Here is a 16,380-nt window from a genome sequence, read left to right as displayed (position 1 = left end):
GGCAATACATTTTGCAACGAAAGTTTCCTTACTATCCATATCATGGCTAACTCAACAAATACCAAGCTGTAGGTATGTAAGATGTACGTGTACATTTCTCAATCTTTGTTCCTCCTAGTTTCGGCATCTCAACGTCTGATACGAGTGAGTACATTGGTGCTGCTTTTCTTTAGCTGCTGTTAATAGCTACATCCGCTGACTAATGGCCCAAGTGGCCAGCGTCGCCCTATTCCACCCGGGCCGCGTTATCAACTTCCTCATCCAAACAATCCCCCACGAGCTGCTATCTTCAACGACATAGAGGTGGGAAACCCGATACACCGCCAGACACCCGCAGCATCCTGACTACATTGGAAGGCTCCCGGAAGGATATCCCGTTTCTGGTGCCACCTGTCCTATCATACTACGTTCTACGTTGAATCTTCTCCTGAATCCAAACGGCCAGCCTATCTACACTTTACCCGCTTGGCAACGAACCAAGCCTGACACTTAAAATAGACGAGAGACGGGGCTGCACTTGCGCCTTGAGGCTGACGGCTTGAGACTTGAGGCTTGCATCCGGCGTCCTTTATTCTTACATACGTTATTCTGCCACTCTTCTGCCAATCCGCGAGGGACAACCGTGCCTTGCAAGCAGATGGTCCGATTATCCGACTCCTGAGCTTTGCGCGGCCAACAACCCCCCCTTCCCCCCGGTTCTCTAACTACCCTTGGATATCGGCAACTCCTCATTGATAAACGAAGTTAACGCCGGAAACCAACCTTATTAATATACCTCGCATCGGGGAGCAACACATATCGATCGATTGGTCAATTAACAGATGTCCTGCCGCTGCCGCCTGGTCATCCATGATACCCCGCTGAGCTTACACCCCAAGACGCCAGCCATTGAAATGTTCTCGAAGGCAGGTGGACATTTCACCAAACTGGAGAAATAGACGGAACAGGTTTCTTTTATTTCAATTTTTTTTTATTTAATCGTGGGTGACAAAAAAGGGAATTCCGACGTAGTAATAATATAATTGGAAGGAAAGACGGCAAGGAAGAAGGCCAAACTGGTGGGAGTTATAGGATAAGGAATGACCAGCAATACCAACCAGACCGATGTCTTCAATTCCTCAACCGCGAGTGCGAACCCTTCCTCTAGTGTCCGTCCACGTAATCGACGCTTGATCTCCCTCGCCGACGACGACGACGATGACCTCTCAGGAACCACGACTATAGACCTTGCGACCGGGTCAAGTTCTGACAATGCCCTGACTTCGAATTCTCTGTTAACACCTCCCGCGCCACGTTCTCGTGCTGGTACACCATCTCCCACCCCAAGTAGACATCCATCCCGCCCGCCGACAGCTTCGTTGACTAAGAACCGCTCCTCGAGTGGAGGGGCGAGGTTCGGAAATGGATGGACAGATAGTAGGCAAAATAAACCGACAAATCCGTTCGTGGCGGATTTTTTGGAATCGTCGTGGACTTCCTTACAAGGACTGGCATCAACTGTGCTCGGGAACGAGGATATCCTGGGAAAGTCGAAGTCGTCTACATCAAGGTCTAGCGCACAGCAACACCGGCGGAAGCCGTCAAAAGTGAACTTCGTCCAAGATGCGAGAAGTGGCCCGTCGTCATGGGGCCCGGCAAACTTCTTTAGTAAACAGTTGGGTTCCTTGGGTTCTGGTTCTGATTCTGGTTTTGGCCCGAGAGAAGACCGACAGTCGATGGTACAAGCGCTGAAAAGACAAGCTCTCCTTCAGGCTAATGGAGATGTAACACCGGATAGTCAGGGGAATTACAAACGAAGAGATTCCGGCGATGCTCCGCGAGGATCCTCGGCTCCGCCGCCGGAACAGGACGATTCGGACGCATTGGTGTATGTGCATCATGTACAGAAAAATGACAGCATCACTGGTGTCTCAATCCGGTATGGCTGTCAGCCAACAGTCATGAGGAAAGCGAATGGCTTCTGGCCCAGTGATAGTATACAAGCTAGGAAGACAGTCCTTCTCCCCGTCGAAGCTTGTACACTGAAAGGCCGTCGAATACCCGAGAAGGAAGAGCATGATAATCTTTTTGAGGACTTGGATAGTAGCTCGGAGGACCCGTTTGCAGAACATACTTCACTGGACCTAGATCCAATGTCCTCCTCCGCATTTGGATATGGAGACTCCAGTTTACGAGGCCAGTATGCCGGATCATCTACCTCGTCGGTTTCAGGCAAGACACCGAAGCAAGCACCGCCGTGGAAGCATGAATGTTGGGTTCAAATTGATGGATTCCCGGAAGCTGTCGAAATCGGCCGCGTGGCACGGAAGACTTTAGGGTTCTTCCCCCGCGCAAGGCGAAAATCCCTAGCCCAGCTACCAATCCCGTATTCCGACTTAGAAGATACCCTACACCCCCTTTCTCAACAACAAACCTGTGACACCAGCACCACACCTCCCGCCACCCCTGCCACTTCGACCCCATTCATCGCCCGCCCCTCCTCATCATCCTCCCACACCCGTGGCCGCTCCATATCCAGCTCAAAATCCGTTTCCAACGCGCACGTGCACCGACATCGCAGCAGTTTCACCTTCCTAGGCACAGGCGGCGTAGGAACGCTAGACCGCAACGTAAAAGCCCCTGGCCCTGCCGAGGATAAGCTCAATCAATTCATAAACACGCATCTGCCTAAACTAGCTGTCCCTCCGCCACTGCCCACCCCTCAACCCCTATTATCATCATCATCAGCGAGCTACTATCCACGCGCCTCTACAGAGTCCACGTCAACCATCCTCTCGAACACGTCGTCTACGGGACTGGAGAACGTTAGCGGCGCTATTGAAGGGTGGGTTCGCAAGATAGCCCGCAGCGCCAAGGCTGGGGTTTCAGACTTGCAGCAACAGCAGGGTGGTCATTTGGGTATCAGTGGGATGGGTGATCTTATCGAATTGGCTGATACGCTGGACGGGAAGCGAAGTCCTAGCCGTGCTGGTGTTGGTGGTGTTGCGGGTATGCCCTCGTCGGCCAGAAGAGGACGTGCTGTCAATTGCAGTCCTACTCGCTTTTCATCTGGATCGGGATCTACCATCGGGCCATTGGCGTCCGGAGATGGTGGTAGCAGGAGTATAAGAGGCAGGAGGACGAAAGGCGATTGAATCGCAGTAACGTGGACATGGAGTGTATTCTGATTATAGAAATTTGCAGGTGTTTTATATGTGTGTGTGTAAGCTGTGTATCGTTTCTCTATTTAGAAAAAAACAACAGCAGACTCTTGAAAGGATTTATCGCCCCTGTTTTCCTCATGGTCATATATGCTTTTTTTTTTATTCTCCATTTATCTGTATGGCTAACAGAACTAACTAACTGCCGAGCCTTGAGCGATTTTACATACTTTTTCTCTTCTTTCTGCTTCTAAGAATCTTTTTATGGCACTTCTTGCATACGCGTATCCAGAACGTCCCACTTCTCTTCATCGTCATCCTTCTCAAATTAAATTATCTTTTGTTTTTGGTTCAACATATAGCCGTCCACCTTCTCTTCCCTTTTTTTCATCTTCAGTTTTTTTTTTTTCCTTCCACCCCCCAATATATTCGGCAGCGAACATCATTGATCTTGTTAAGTGTCTTGTTTTTATTTGCATGTTCATCATGTCAGTCTTTTCTTTCTTCCTTTTCTCTTTTTCTCAGTTGTACACACACACACACACACACATATATATACATATACCCGTCGTCCACAGCGCCCGAAATCATTGGCATCTCTTACTACCCATAGGTAGATAAATCATGCACTACCTTTTGTTACGTGAGAGGCGGTAATGTCCTAGGCATACGTCCAAATATTCTTGTTTGTTGAATTTGATTAAGTTGTTGAATGCAACTGAGGTTTTCTCTCACGAGCTTCAATCTTGTAGCCCGACTTTCCACGGGCTCCTGAATGGTGGTTGAAGTAAGGTTGCTAAATTGCCGCCAGAGCTTGCTTGCTAAGCGCTTTTTAAGCGCGATATAACTTCTCCCCCTGAACCACGTCGAGGTATCCAAGCATTTCGGATTATATACCCTTTCGGAGATGAAGAAGAGCGTTGGATTGACATCACCATCTCTCGCGTATAATGGAAACAAATCAAATGTATATTTTGATATTTTTTGTACATGTACCATGTATGTACATTAAAACTAGAATAAATGCTAAATCTTCAGCTCCGCAACAATGGCAGGGAGATGGCAGAATTGCAAAACTCGTCTTCTACATTCCCAAGCTTTTTTAAATTACACTTTACTCTCAGATCCTCTAGTTGGTTGGACAGATATAGTCAATTGCTCAGTCACGGGTGAATTCAAACAGGCGCATGCACCCAAACCTCCCTCCTCCTCGTCTACATCCTCCTCATCACTCTCCCACATCAAATTCTCCCCCGCAGCCCAATGAAACACCCACCCAGCAAACCCCGGCTGAGCCTTCGTGAATCCAAACGGCGCGCCGAAAGGTGCAGCCCCCTCACCAGAGAGATGCCATATCTACCCACGATGCTCTCCGCTAATAATAAGATACCAATTCATCCCGCACCCCTCCGTCCCCAGATCTAGACAACCGCGGCCAAAAATACCCGCCTCCCCGTCTCCATCAATGGCGGATGCTGGGAATCCCTCAGGAAGTTCCGGGTCGTCCTCCCATATCCGCCGTTTTGTCAGCGGAAACGGCAACGCGAGACGGCCTTCTGCTGGGTCATTTCTGTCGCCGCGATTACTGAGCGGCTTGAGACCGTACTCTTGAGGGCCGCCATGACATCCATTGGCGATCTCGGCTACGAAGGTCCGATATGGCTCTGGGAGGATTATGTCATGTCTGGATTCGAAGGCGTGGACGGCGGGCCAGCCGAGGGGTGGGGTTATATTTCTAGAAGCAAATATGGTGCGCAATTTTTCGACGTCGGCTTTTATGGCTTCGTTGTTAGGGGAGAGGGTGAAGCTGGAATTGGAATTGGTGTTGGTGTTGGGGGCGCTTGGTTTCACTGAATTGGAAGGCATTGCAAATTTATAAATTCAAGGACCTTCAATGATAGACTTCACTAGCGGAAGTAAGATAGAAGTGGCACATGGATGAACGTATGTTTTTGGGGATCAAACGAGGGTAAAAGGGAAACTCATAGATGTAGGCGTCATGTTGTATGTCAGGCTCAGTGCTTCATTTCAAAGGGCTTCTTGCTCCAGGCAGCAGAGTGTATGGCTTGCCTTCCAGCGGCGATCTTGCAGGTCAGTTCGTCCCTGCTTATCATTTCATAAACGAAATGACAAGCTTGGAATATAAACGTCGTGGGGTTCGTCAGAGATGTTCCCTTATTCTTCTACACATCCTTACCAGATATATTTACAAAATTGCGAATTCCGGAAACTTCCTACAGCTAAATTTTCGTGTTCCTAAAATATAGTTTTGTGTGCGATATCTTACCTGCCGTAAGACCATCATAGCAGAATACTATAGAAGCGTTTCCCAGGCGACAAAATTCAAAGAGAATGGGGCCAGAGATAACTACATCCCAAAGCACACAAAATTTTACTAGCATTAATGAATAAACTTCATCCACAACGGCATCCTCAGAAGCTCATGGTTGAAACCAGCATTTTAATTCGTTCAGGTGCTTCCAATGGAACCCAGCAACAATTATGATCAGGGCCAACAAGGTATCAATGCCAGCAGGATAACAATAATAGGGCCCTGCAGCCCCCAAACACGCACTCTGATATGGCCATAGTTTCAACCCTTCCTTGCTGCTCTCTGCCGCCGATACTCTTCAACAAGAGGCATATACGTCTGTCGCCGCGCAAGGCTCTCTTCCGGCCACTTCTGCTCGAGAACATAAAATTCCTCTAGCACAGGAACATTATCCGGAAAGGTAAGCCAGGGAGCTTTGGTGGTGGTATAGATATGTACATCCGGAGAGACCAGAGAGGCCTGGTCGAGCGTGCCTGCGCGCACAAATCGTACAATTGGCCCGGAGCCGCCGTAGGTGCTCCACACGGCGACACGGCAGCTTTTGCACCTGGAGATCTGCTGGCCGAAACCGCTCGCAGATGGCGTGTTGATGACTTCGAGATTGGACTCGCCATTATCTCCTTGTAGTAGGGTGACGCGGTCTGCTTCGATGAGGATGTTTATGACGAAGGCCGAGCCGGTTTCGCGCTGGCACCCTGGTCGATACTGGTGTTTAGCCTGGGGAATTGATGATAATTGCGGAGTTCTGGGCTAGGTTATAAATCATGGTAATTTTTGGTTCTTAAGTACTGTACATACATGTGCAATGACAGCAGTGGACAAATAGGGGTGCCGTTTGGATTTGGTATCGGACTGCTTTGCATGGGCATCCACCCTCGAGGGGATATTGCGCTGCTGATGAAAGCATGGCTCCTCCACCTATTCGCTCAAAGAGATCTGGGGATAGGAATTTGGAGAAAATCCGGTAGATCAGCAGCCTACACGGCTACTGAATGCAAGTCTGCGGCACGTCCTGATCATGACAGACGGAGCGTTATTTATTTGCATCTAAGCCAAAAGCATGAGGTCTGACCCCGCAGTTCGTATTGCGAAGGGGACATCATCAGCTCACGCCCAGTCTTGGTTTCGGGCTTCCTTGAGCCCAAGATCTTCCTAGAGTTTTGTCCATTAGTAATTTTTATTCATTTACAAGTACACAGAAAGCTTTCTCTGCTGGACAGTAAATGGGAGCATTCATTCTCAAATAGGGGATAATTAATTAGGGCTAGGAGACAAAGAAAGCAAAGGTTGGCATATAATTATATAAGTAACTTTAGAAATCTACCGAACACTGCTCCAATAGCTCAGCGGTTAGAGCGTGCGATTGCAGATCGCAATGTCCCTTGTTCGAATCAGGGTTGGAGCTGAACTTGTTACATTTTCTTTTTTGGTCCTTTTTGTTGTTTATTTTTTCTATCCTCAATCCATTTCATATTTTTTTGCCTCCGTAGATTTTAAATATATCTATCTGCTTCCCACCAGAGTCGCTGCCAAGGCCAATCGGTTCAGTCTACCCCCCTAAATACAAAAACTTTCATATCCTAACTGTTGGCCCTTACGGCCGTTGCGGTTAGCGATCCCACTAGATCACGTGACCCACCACTATAATATGTTCCTGTAGATAGATCTATCAATACAACCTTCAACTATCCTACACTAACTACATCACAAACCTTCCTCTGCCGATTTACAGTCAGCCGTAGTTGTTTGCCCTTCCACGAGCAGTCGTCGCCAGCCGAACCACGCTGCTGCTCGGGTTTGTGTTTGGGCGCGAAAACCCCTGTGCGAAGAGTTGGCGTGAAGAGTTCGTACGAGGGGTAGTCTGTATTAATGTTAATAAATAAAGCATAGTAGATATTCATGTTAGTCCCTTTTTCGGATAGATTATGTGTGGGTCTGGAAAATAGTTCAAGCTGGAAAGTCGCGGTGGGTTTGGAAACGTACAGCCATCTACAAATTTGTTAACCTGCTCGACAGTCATTCCGGCGCCCTTGGTGGAGAGTAGGTTGCGCTCTTGTTCCTGGCGCCAGTCATAGACGAAATGGGTGTCCTCGGCATCACTACTCAGCGGTTTGGATTAGCCATTATCAGCGCAAAAGGAGAGTCACCGGGGGCCTATGTGGAGATTTACTTACATATGTATGAACGCATCCAGCTGACTATAGATTTTCAGTTTCAACAAATTAACTTATGAAACGAATTATAAATGTTGCCGTAGCGAAGAAGTAGAGGACTGTGAGAGTGAGCGGGTTGAAAAACTATATTACTCACTCAGTAAAAGCATCATACTCCTTCAATGCGTCATTAATAGCTTTCACATCCTCGAACTTCACATATCCTAATCGCCCCATATAACCATCCAGGCCTCTCATCCGCAATTGCACGGCATCCTCCCAAGCCTTGCGCAATTTCTCTTCCGGTAGTGCTCGAAACCCCACACACCAGCCTTCGAATATCACCACCTTAACTCGTTTCTGACCAGCCGAAACGTCATTGACAACCTCCCATTCGCTTTCGGGTAGACGGTCGCCCTGGCCGCTATATGCTGACTTATCATATGCGGGTATCTTGGTGGGTAAGCCCTGGCGGAGGGAATCGAAGACCTGGCGGCCAAGTGGAATGTCGTGGGTGGAGGGCTGGCCGCGGTGTTGGAGGAGTGGATTCGAGGGGTGTGACAACGCCAGTTGTTGTTGGTCGGCGTGGTTGAGATAGATGTCGTCCAGAGAAAAGGTTATCGTGGTGAGATTGTACGGCGGGGAGGAGAGAGTTGAGCGGAGGAGGGTGACCTATATACATATATCAGATTCGAGCAGAGCGACCATGGCTATACAGTTACTGTGATTAGGAAAAAGTGACAGTAGTTGTAGTGACTAGTAATACTCCTTCATGATGCTTATTCTTTCAGACCCCTGAACTCCATAGGGCTCATTCTGTTCCAGGAGTATGTGATTAGACGAGGAGATAACCATTACGCTACCATACCAGCGCTGTCTTCCCCGCACCTTGGACACCGTTGAGTCCGACAAAGAAAGGCGGAGGACTCGAATCTCCTACATGTTTCTGCTCGTGTACGTTCAATTTCTCCAGAAGAAACGGAATGCAGTATTGAGACTTGTCGTCAAGTATGTGAGCCATTCTTGCGTCTGGAACTGATGCTCTGTGCAGGTTAAGATCAACTACTTTCCTTGATCGGGGAAAATCCGGGGAACGTTAGAGTTTCTAAGGTTTCGGTTAGTATTCCCAAATAGATTAGTGATTAACTTTAATTCAACTTCCAGAGACTCTTTAGCTTGGCACGGGAGCATGTGACATCATCAAATGCAAGTTTCAATGAAGGGGCTTGTGATCCTTGTGGAATATATACATTTTTTTTTCTGGATATACAACGTATTCACTGCGTGCACAGGGGATATAAATCTATGTTGTTCGTAATTTCCGAGATATACAGATTCAGCTCCAGGGAATCTTCCTCGGAGGGCTGGAGTTCAGCAAAGCCTAGGAGCAAGCAGCAGCACGAAGCTCCATGGCTTGGCTGACTTTACAAGCTAGAATTGCAGGAAAAAGAAAAGGCAAATTGACTGCGAATTTCACATGCTGAAGAATTCGAAGACGAAGCTTGCCACACGTGATGGCGGAGCTACATCCAATCATACAAATGGATATGCGCCTCACGCCCAAATCCCGGTTTGTATTTTACAAGTATCGTAAGATACAGCACATCCCTCGTCATTTGAACTGAAAATTGACGTACGGTACGGTATTGATACACCCTCCCGACCCCCGCTTCGATACCGGACCAATAAGTTGTTGCTGTCCGGCGGCCCAAGCAGCTTCCCGGATGGTATGCCGAGGTCCATTGGCACCCGAATCGAGCTTTCGTCGTCTGGGATATCTTCAACTTCCCGCATCTTCCAACTTCTCCTCCTTTCTCTCTCCTCTCCTTTTTAACTTCACCTCCTCCCTGGCTTATGAGCATTCAATTTTACTCCTATCTCCATATAATCTAGCCAGCCAAGTTACGTCCCATTTCCATTCGTTCTCCCATACCTTGTACACAACATGTCGGAACTTCGATTCGATAACCAGACAGTTGTTGTCACCGGTGCTGGTGGCGGCCTAGGAAAAGCATATGCTCTTTTCTTCGGTAAACGCGGTGCCAATGTCGTCGTCAATGATTTGGGAGGATCACACCGGGGTGAGGGCGCTTCGTCTAAGGTTCGTCTTTCGTGGGACAAAGAATTCCCATGGCTCGCTTTGGCTTGAAAAATCGTCTAATAGTGTGTTGCAGGCCGCCGATGTCGTTGTAGACGAGATTAAAGCTGCTGGCGGTAAAGCCGTAGCTAACTATGACAGTGTTGAGTTTGGAGACAGAATCATCGACACCGCCGTCAAAGCCTTCGGCCGCATTGATATCTTGATTAATAATGCTGGCATTCTACGGGATATCAGCTTTAAGAATATGAAAGATGTCGACTGGGATTTAATCAACATGGTCCACGTCTATGGTTCTTACAAGGTACGCCTCGTTCGTGAATCTCTTGTTTGACTTACGAAAAAGCTCTCTGACGGTCGGAGGAACTATAGTGCGCAAGAGCTGCCTGGCCACACTTCCGGAAACAGAAGTTCGGACGAGTGATTAACACTGCGTCATCTGCTGGTCTATTCGGAAATTTCGGACAAACCAACTACTCGGGTGTGTAACGATATAGTCGATGAGTTGTATTTGGTAAACTACGTACTGATGTGTATATTTAGCTGCCAAGCTGGCCATGGTTGGCTTTACCGAGACATTGGCGAAGGAGGGTGCGAAATATAACATTTTGGCCAACGTTATTGCGCCAATTGGTATGTGGGACCCTTTGTTTCTCCATTCTGATCTATGTAATTTCACTAACAAATAGCAGCTGCCAGCCGTATGACTGAGACAGTCATGCCTCCAGATGTGTTGGAGCACCTTAAACCCGAGTGGATTGTGCCCCTGGTCGCCGTTCTTGTCCACTCCTCCAATACCTCCGAATCTGGAAGCATTTTTGAGGCTGGCGCTGGCCACGTAGCTAAGTTGCGATGGGAGCGTGCAAAGGGTGCGTTGTTGAAGACAGATGCCTCTCTCACGCCCCAGGCTCTTCTTGCCAAGTGGAATGATATCACGGATTTCTCGGAGCCAAGCTATCCTACTGGCCCTGCGGACTTCTTAGGGCTCTTGGAACAAGCACAGAATGTACCCAGCGCCCCCGCCGGTGAGAACCTGGATTTCACTGGCAAAGTTGCTCTCATTACTGGTGCTGGAGCTGGTTTAGGTAGAGCCTATGCTCTGCTCTTTGCTAAGCTTGGAGCTTCTGTCGTTGTCAACGACGTCGCTGACCCATACACCGTTGTTGAGGAGATCAAGAAGCTCGGAGGCAAGGCTGTTGCCTCCAAGGCATCTGTTGAAGACGGAGAGGCTGTTGTAAAGCCTGCGATTGACGCCTTTGGCCGCATCGATATCCTGGTCAACAATGCTGGCATTCTCCGCGACAAAGCATTCACAAACATGGATGACAATCTGTGGAACACTATCATGAATGTCCACCTTAGAGGCACCTACAAGGTCACCAAGGCTGCATGGCCTTATTTCTTGAAACAGAAGTATGGCCGTATTGTTAACACCTCCAGCACCAGCGGTATCTATGGTAACTTTGGACAGGCTAACTATGCTGCTGCTGTAAGTTATGTTTCTTCTCCCTTTGTTGACTAGCTAAGCGGGAACCACATCATTGACAGCAACAGAAACTCGGCATCCTAGGATTCTCTCGTGCTTTGGCCCTTGAGGGTGCCAAGTACAACATCTACGTCAACACCATTGCCCCAAATGCTGGTACCGGAATGACCCGGTCCGTCCTGCCAGAAGAGCTCGTTCAGGCCTTCAAACCCGATTATGTGGCGCCAATGGTCGTTCTACTCTGCTCTGACAAGACGCCCGAGCCGACCAAGGGCTTGTACGAATGTGGAAGTGGTTGGTTTGCCAAAACCAGATGGCAACGCAGCGGTGGGCATGGATTCCCTGTCGATGTCCAACTCACCCCTGAAGCCGTTGTTTCCCAATGGAGCAGGATTATCACATTCGATGAGCGTTCCGATCATCCCGAAGACGGCCAGGCGGGCATGAAGAGCATCATGGCTAACATGAGCAATGTCAGCGGTGGGAAAAGTGAGGAATCCAAGGGCGACCGGCAGATCTTGAAGGCCATCGAGGCCGCTAAGAACACTAAGGCCCAGGGAACTCCCTTCGACTACGCTGACAAGGATGTCATCCTTTACAACATCTCTCTTGGTGCGAAGCGAACTGACCTGCCGCTCGTCTACGAAAACAGCTCGGATTTCCAGGCCCTTCCTACTTTCGGCGTGGTCCCCTGGTTCACCACTACCACCCCTTGGGACGTCGCTGATATCGTCTCCAACTACTCACCCATGATGCTCCTACACGGTGAGCAGTATCTCGAGATCCGCAAATTCCCCATTCCCACCGCCGCCAAGACCATCAACGTCCCCAGCCTTATCGATGTGGTTGACAAGGGCAACGCCGCGCTCGTCGTCACGGGCTTCACCACCAAGGATGCACGAACTGGCGAAGATCTCTTTTACAATGAGTCGACCATGTTCATCCGCGGAAGCGGCGGCTTTGGCGGATCGCCCAAGCCCACCGCCCGTCGCGCAAAGGCTGCCACGGCCGCCTACAAGCCACCGCAGCGCAAGCCCGACGCCGTCATCGAGGAGAAGACCTCCGAAGACCAAGCCGCCCTCTACCGTCTGAATGGCGACTACAACCCACTCCACATTGACCCAGACTTTTCTAAAGTCGGCGGTTTCAAGGACCCCATCCTGCACGGCCTCTGCTCCTTCGGCATCTCTGGCAAGCACGTGTTCAAGACGTTCGGTGCCTTCAAGAGCATCAAGGTCCGATTTGCCGGTGTTGTGATCCCGGGTCAGACTCTGAGGACCGAAATGTGGAAGGAGAACGGCACCGTTGTGTTCCAGACTACTGTTGTGGAGACCGGAAAGCCTGCTATTGCTGGGGCTGGTGTCGAGCTTCTCTCGACTGGCGCGAAGCTGTAAATGCGGGATGCGTGGAAAAGCGAAGATGAGTTTTTAGGCAATGAAAAGCTCTTTTATCTTTTCTTTTAGCTGCTCAAGTCCTGCAGTTTCCTTCTTTTCTATCATATAGGACTGTAGTTTTCTTATTTTCTTTTTCTATTTTGTGTATATAGGTAAGGCTTAGCTCTGGTATTCCGGTTGTCTTCGTGTTGATTTTTTTCCCATATTGTGACGTGACATGTACGGATACACATGATTTCATTCTCGGCTCGAATTCTACAATATCATACTGGCTCTTAACCAGATTAATTCCTAGATGTCCCCTGGTCCAACTTGTTAACCTCAAGAGAATCGTAAGAGATACCTTTTCTTTCCTGGACATCCCGCATTCTGAGAGTGTTCTAGACCCTTGTTGGCTTCGCCGAGCCGTAGATCCTTACGTAGATAAAAAAAAAGAAAAAAGAAACCTGCTTCACTTGTTGTAGCTTTGTTTCATCATTAATCAGCCCTGGAATTTTTAAATTCTTTTAACTACCTTTATTTCAATTTATTTAATTTTACCCCCTTGATATGCTGAAATCAGCGGGGTGTCAATATAGAGTCCCGGATCTTAGTACGAGGTAGGTGTCTGCGGTGGTTTCCTCCGGCGTTGTAATTCTCCAGCCCGGTCAGTCCAGTCCTGTGACTCCTGTCTCACTTTCCCGTCTCGCAATCACCAACGCCAACCATACCATACCATACCACAACCTCACCTAACCCACGCCTCCGATTTATGCCACGACCCCACAAACACAGCTGTTATATCGTTCAGCAATCCAAGCACCCGTCTACTGAACTCTAATTTGCACAGGCGGCATTTGCGCATTTGAAATCCCAACCCCGCGATCCCTAGGTCGGCGACAAAACCACACCCGATATATTTATCAGCCATATAGCAGAGGAAATAGGAAACCTCCGCAAATTCATTTGGAAAAAAAAAAAAAAAAAAAACTCCCTGCTCTCCACTTTTTGAGCCATGTAGCTATCCACAACCATGGTGCTCTCCCTGGCCCTCCCAAGTTTTTATTCGCGAAGACCTCCCCAGAGCAAGAGCACCGCTTCCAGATCAACCGAATCCGGCAGCATCGCATCCTCTGCAGATGAACCCCTCGCCTCTGAAAGTAACCTTTCCTCTATTTCGAAATCCATAGCTTCTCCATCAACGACGCCCCACGAAGCACCTACGCAAATAACAGCATCATCATCACCGCCTGCTGCCGCAGCAGCCGGCCCATCGACAATCGCCGAAGCCCTGCGCGGGAACCCATTCGGCATAGTTTCGCGAACAAAAGTACCCAGCGATGTCGCGGCTAGCGAAAAGATCAAAGAGGAGGAAGAGCGTGAACGAGAGCGTGATCGTCGCGAACTCAACGATGCGCTGGCGACGTTAACGCAGCTGTTTCCGGACGTAAAGATTGAGGTCTTCCGCGAATTGCTGGTTAGATTTGATGGTAAGAGTAGACTGCATGTCTGCGTGGAGCAGCTGTTGAGATATAGAGCTGAATGGGTTAAGGGGAGGTGGAATGTGCCGGAACCGGATGCCAAATCTGATAATGGTGGTGTTGTCGGGGGTCCTGGCCGTGGTGCCGTTGCCGTAGATGGGGATGGGCATGCGCAGGGAAGAAGGGGGAGATGGATACCACACGAAGAGCTGTTTCAGAGCAAGGAGTATAAGGTTGCGGTCAAATCGACGCTGTCTCTGGAATTCCGAGCTTTGAGCAGAAGTGCCATCGACGCGGTGCTGGCGGAGGTTAATTTCTCGTATACCCGTGCACGCCCGACGCTGCGGGAGTTATCCCGCAAGAGCTGGCGGGCGACATTTGGGAGTATATTTCCGTTCAAAAGGAAGAAGGATAAAGATGATCATCCACTCTTGGTTTGGCAGAAATTGCCCGATGGGGAGCTTGTGCCCCGGCTAAAAGAAACTGGGTGCTTGGAACTTGATAGGGAACTACATGATGCCTTTCTGGCTCCATTACTGGCTCGGAGAAAGGAAGAGCAGGAAGCTATGGGGCTGAAACTCGCAGAAGAGCTTAATCAATCAGAGGCAGAAGCTGCAAAGGCGCTTTACGAATGTGATTGTTGTTTGTCAGACGTTACATTCGAGCAGATATCTACTTGCTCGACCAGCTCGCATATCATCTGTTTCTACTGCATCCAGCGGACTATCCATGAAGCTCTGTTTGGCCAAGGCTGGGCCGTATCCATTGATCATGAAAGGTCCACGCTACGATGCCTAGCACCTATAGCGGAGGGCACGTGCGAGGGCTCTCTGGACCCGATGATTGTGAAACGGGCGATTCTAATCGAAAAGGCCGGGGCGGAAACATACCAAAAGTTCGAAGATCGCCTAACTTCGGAATGCCTTTTGAAATCGCAGCTAAAACTGATCCGTTGCCCGTTATGTTCGTATGCGGAAGTAGATCCCGTCTACCATCCAACAGCTAAAGGGCTTTCCTGGCGGTTCCGGCGTGGAAGGCTCCTTCCGACGATACTTACGACAATATTTGTTCTCGATTTGATACCTCTTCTCATTTTACCTGTTTTATTTTCTCTCCTATTCTACCCATCAATGATATCCAATATCCTCTCTGCCTCGCTGCGGAACGTCTGCCTCAAAACCCGCCCGCAACGGTTTACTTGCTCAAACCCTTCCTGCCGCTCTGATAGCTGTATTACGTGCCACAAGCCATGGCAAGATCCTCACCACTGTCATGAGCCTCTACTTCAATCACTCCGAACAACCGTCGAAGCGGCCCGCACAGCAGCAATCAAACGAACCTGCCCACGTTGCGGCCTCTCCTTTGTCAAGTCGTCCGGTTGCAATAAACTAACCTGTGTATGCGGGTACTCCATGTGCTATATATGCCGCAAAGCTTTGGGTCCACCACATAGAGCGGCTGGCGCCAACAATATCCTAGCTCTCCGCCAACCACAGCAACGAGCACGACCGCCAAACCGGCGACCACGCCATGATTTAAGTCAAAACAATATAGAAAACGCGCCCACGGGCGACTATGACCTAGACGGGAATTTAATAATGAATATACCAGAAGACGATGACTACTACTCAGACGATGGCACCAATAATACCTACAATAACAACAACGCCACCCCAGCGGAAGATGAGGAGCCAGAGGGCTACAAACACTTCTGTGAACATTTCCGCGCCAACCCTGGCTCCCGCTGTACCGAATGTAACAAATGCGACCTTTATCTCGCCGAGGACGAAGAAGCCGTCGCACGGCGCGCAGGCGAAAGGGCCGAGTGCCAATGGCGTATTCGGCAAGGGCTACTTAATTCCTCATCCTCGTCATCCCCCGGCGCCACGTTACCCAGTGATGCGCTTGCGAAACTTTACGATATGCCTACTGGCGGTGATAAGGGTATGCGACACTACGGTGGCTATAGAGGCCCTGCTGCTGGGCCATGGGATTGGAATTGGCAGCTTGACGGGACGGATTGGAGGAGGCGATGGAGGTTTTGGGGGCGTGAAATTTGGCGGGATGGGCGGTGGAAGGGGGAGGGACAGCGATTAGTTGATACACTGGTGGAGAAGATAGTTGTTGTTGACTTCTAGAGAGAGTGTTTTCTGTTCTTCTATTCGTCCTGTGTTTTCTTCTCCCTTTTGTTCTTCTTTACTCCTTTTTTAATGATGCCTCATATTAGCGTACGACTTTTCTGCGTCTTCTTCTCTCCATCATCTCTCTCTCTCTCTCTCTTTTGTTTTTTTTTTTTTTTTTTTTTTTTTTTTTTTTT

At 49.1% G+C, this 16,380-nt stretch overlaps 6 protein-coding genes and 1 non-coding gene across 7 annotated transcripts; 4 read left to right on the top strand and 3 right to left on the bottom strand.

Annotated features, from left to right (window-relative positions):
* The first annotated feature begins 1 nt into the window (after position 1).
* On the top strand, positions 2 to 5,516 carry BDBG_07141 (LysM domain-containing protein). Its single transcript, XM_002622584.2, has 2 exons — positions 2 to 144; positions 213 to 5,516. The coding sequence occupies exon 2, from the start codon at positions 1,080 to 1,082 to the stop codon at positions 3,132 to 3,134; it is 2,055 nt and encodes a 684-aa protein (XP_002622630.1). The 5' UTR covers positions 2 to 144; positions 213 to 1,079; the 3' UTR covers positions 3,135 to 5,516.
* On the bottom strand, positions 4,092 to 5,327 carry BDBG_07140 (uncharacterized protein). The gene has a single exon (XM_002622583.2). It carries the CDS (start codon positions 5,004 to 5,006, stop codon positions 4,497 to 4,499), a length of 510 nt encoding a protein of 169 aa, XP_002622629.1. The 5' UTR covers positions 5,007 to 5,327; the 3' UTR covers positions 4,092 to 4,496.
* On the bottom strand, positions 5,364 to 6,501 carry BDBG_07139 (glutathione-dependent formaldehyde-activating). Its single transcript, XM_002622582.2, has 2 exons — positions 6,271 to 6,501; positions 5,364 to 6,167 (listed from the first exon to the last, which is right to left on the bottom strand). Exons 1-2 carry the CDS (start codon positions 6,377 to 6,379, stop codon positions 5,734 to 5,736), a joined length of 543 nt encoding a protein of 180 aa, XP_002622628.1. The 5' UTR covers positions 6,380 to 6,501; the 3' UTR covers positions 5,364 to 5,733.
* A 303-nt stretch (positions 6,502 to 6,804) lies between these two features.
* On the top strand, positions 6,805 to 6,877 carry BDBG_17555. The gene has a single exon. It is a non-coding gene; the product is annotated as a tRNA-Cys (tRNA).
* Positions 6,878 to 6,975: 98 nt separating this feature from the next.
* BDBG_07138 (uncharacterized protein) lies at positions 6,976 to 8,646 on the bottom strand (the record flags this gene model as incomplete). The annotated part of the gene is made up of 6 exons (XM_031722955.1): positions 6,976 to 7,029; positions 7,185 to 7,333; positions 7,456 to 7,571; positions 7,647 to 7,670; positions 7,783 to 8,297; positions 8,494 to 8,646. 6 exons carry the CDS (start codon positions 8,644 to 8,646, stop codon positions 6,976 to 6,978), a joined length of 1,011 nt encoding a protein of 336 aa, XP_031579994.1.
* A 630-nt stretch (positions 8,647 to 9,276) lies between these two features.
* Positions 9,277 to 13,044, top strand: BDBG_07137 (peroxisomal hydratase-dehydrogenase-epimerase). Its single transcript, XM_002622580.2, has 6 exons — positions 9,277 to 9,726; positions 9,800 to 10,027; positions 10,096 to 10,204; positions 10,267 to 10,356; positions 10,416 to 11,212; positions 11,278 to 13,044. The coding sequence occupies exons 1-6, from the start codon at positions 9,571 to 9,573 to the stop codon at positions 12,601 to 12,603; spliced, it is 2,706 nt and encodes a 901-aa protein (XP_002622626.1). The 5' UTR covers positions 9,277 to 9,570; the 3' UTR covers positions 12,604 to 13,044.
* Positions 13,045 to 13,078: 34 nt separating this feature from the next.
* BDBG_07136 (RING finger protein) lies at positions 13,079 to 16,356 on the top strand. Its single transcript, XM_002622579.2, has one exon. The coding sequence runs from the start codon at positions 13,616 to 13,618 to the stop codon at positions 16,199 to 16,201; it is 2,586 nt and encodes an 861-aa protein (XP_002622625.1). The 5' UTR covers positions 13,079 to 13,615; the 3' UTR covers positions 16,202 to 16,356.
* Positions 16,357 to 16,380: the final 24 nt, after the last annotated feature.

The sequence above is a fragment of the Blastomyces gilchristii genome, assembly GCF_000003855.2.
Source record: "Blastomyces gilchristii SLH14081 genomic scaffold supercont1.17, whole genome shotgun sequence".
NCBI classification, from domain to species: domain Eukaryota; kingdom Fungi; phylum Ascomycota; class Eurotiomycetes; order Onygenales; family Ajellomycetaceae; genus Blastomyces; species Blastomyces gilchristii.
Note: the sequence above shows the minus strand (reverse complement) of the source record. Positions and strands in the feature narration are given on the sequence as shown.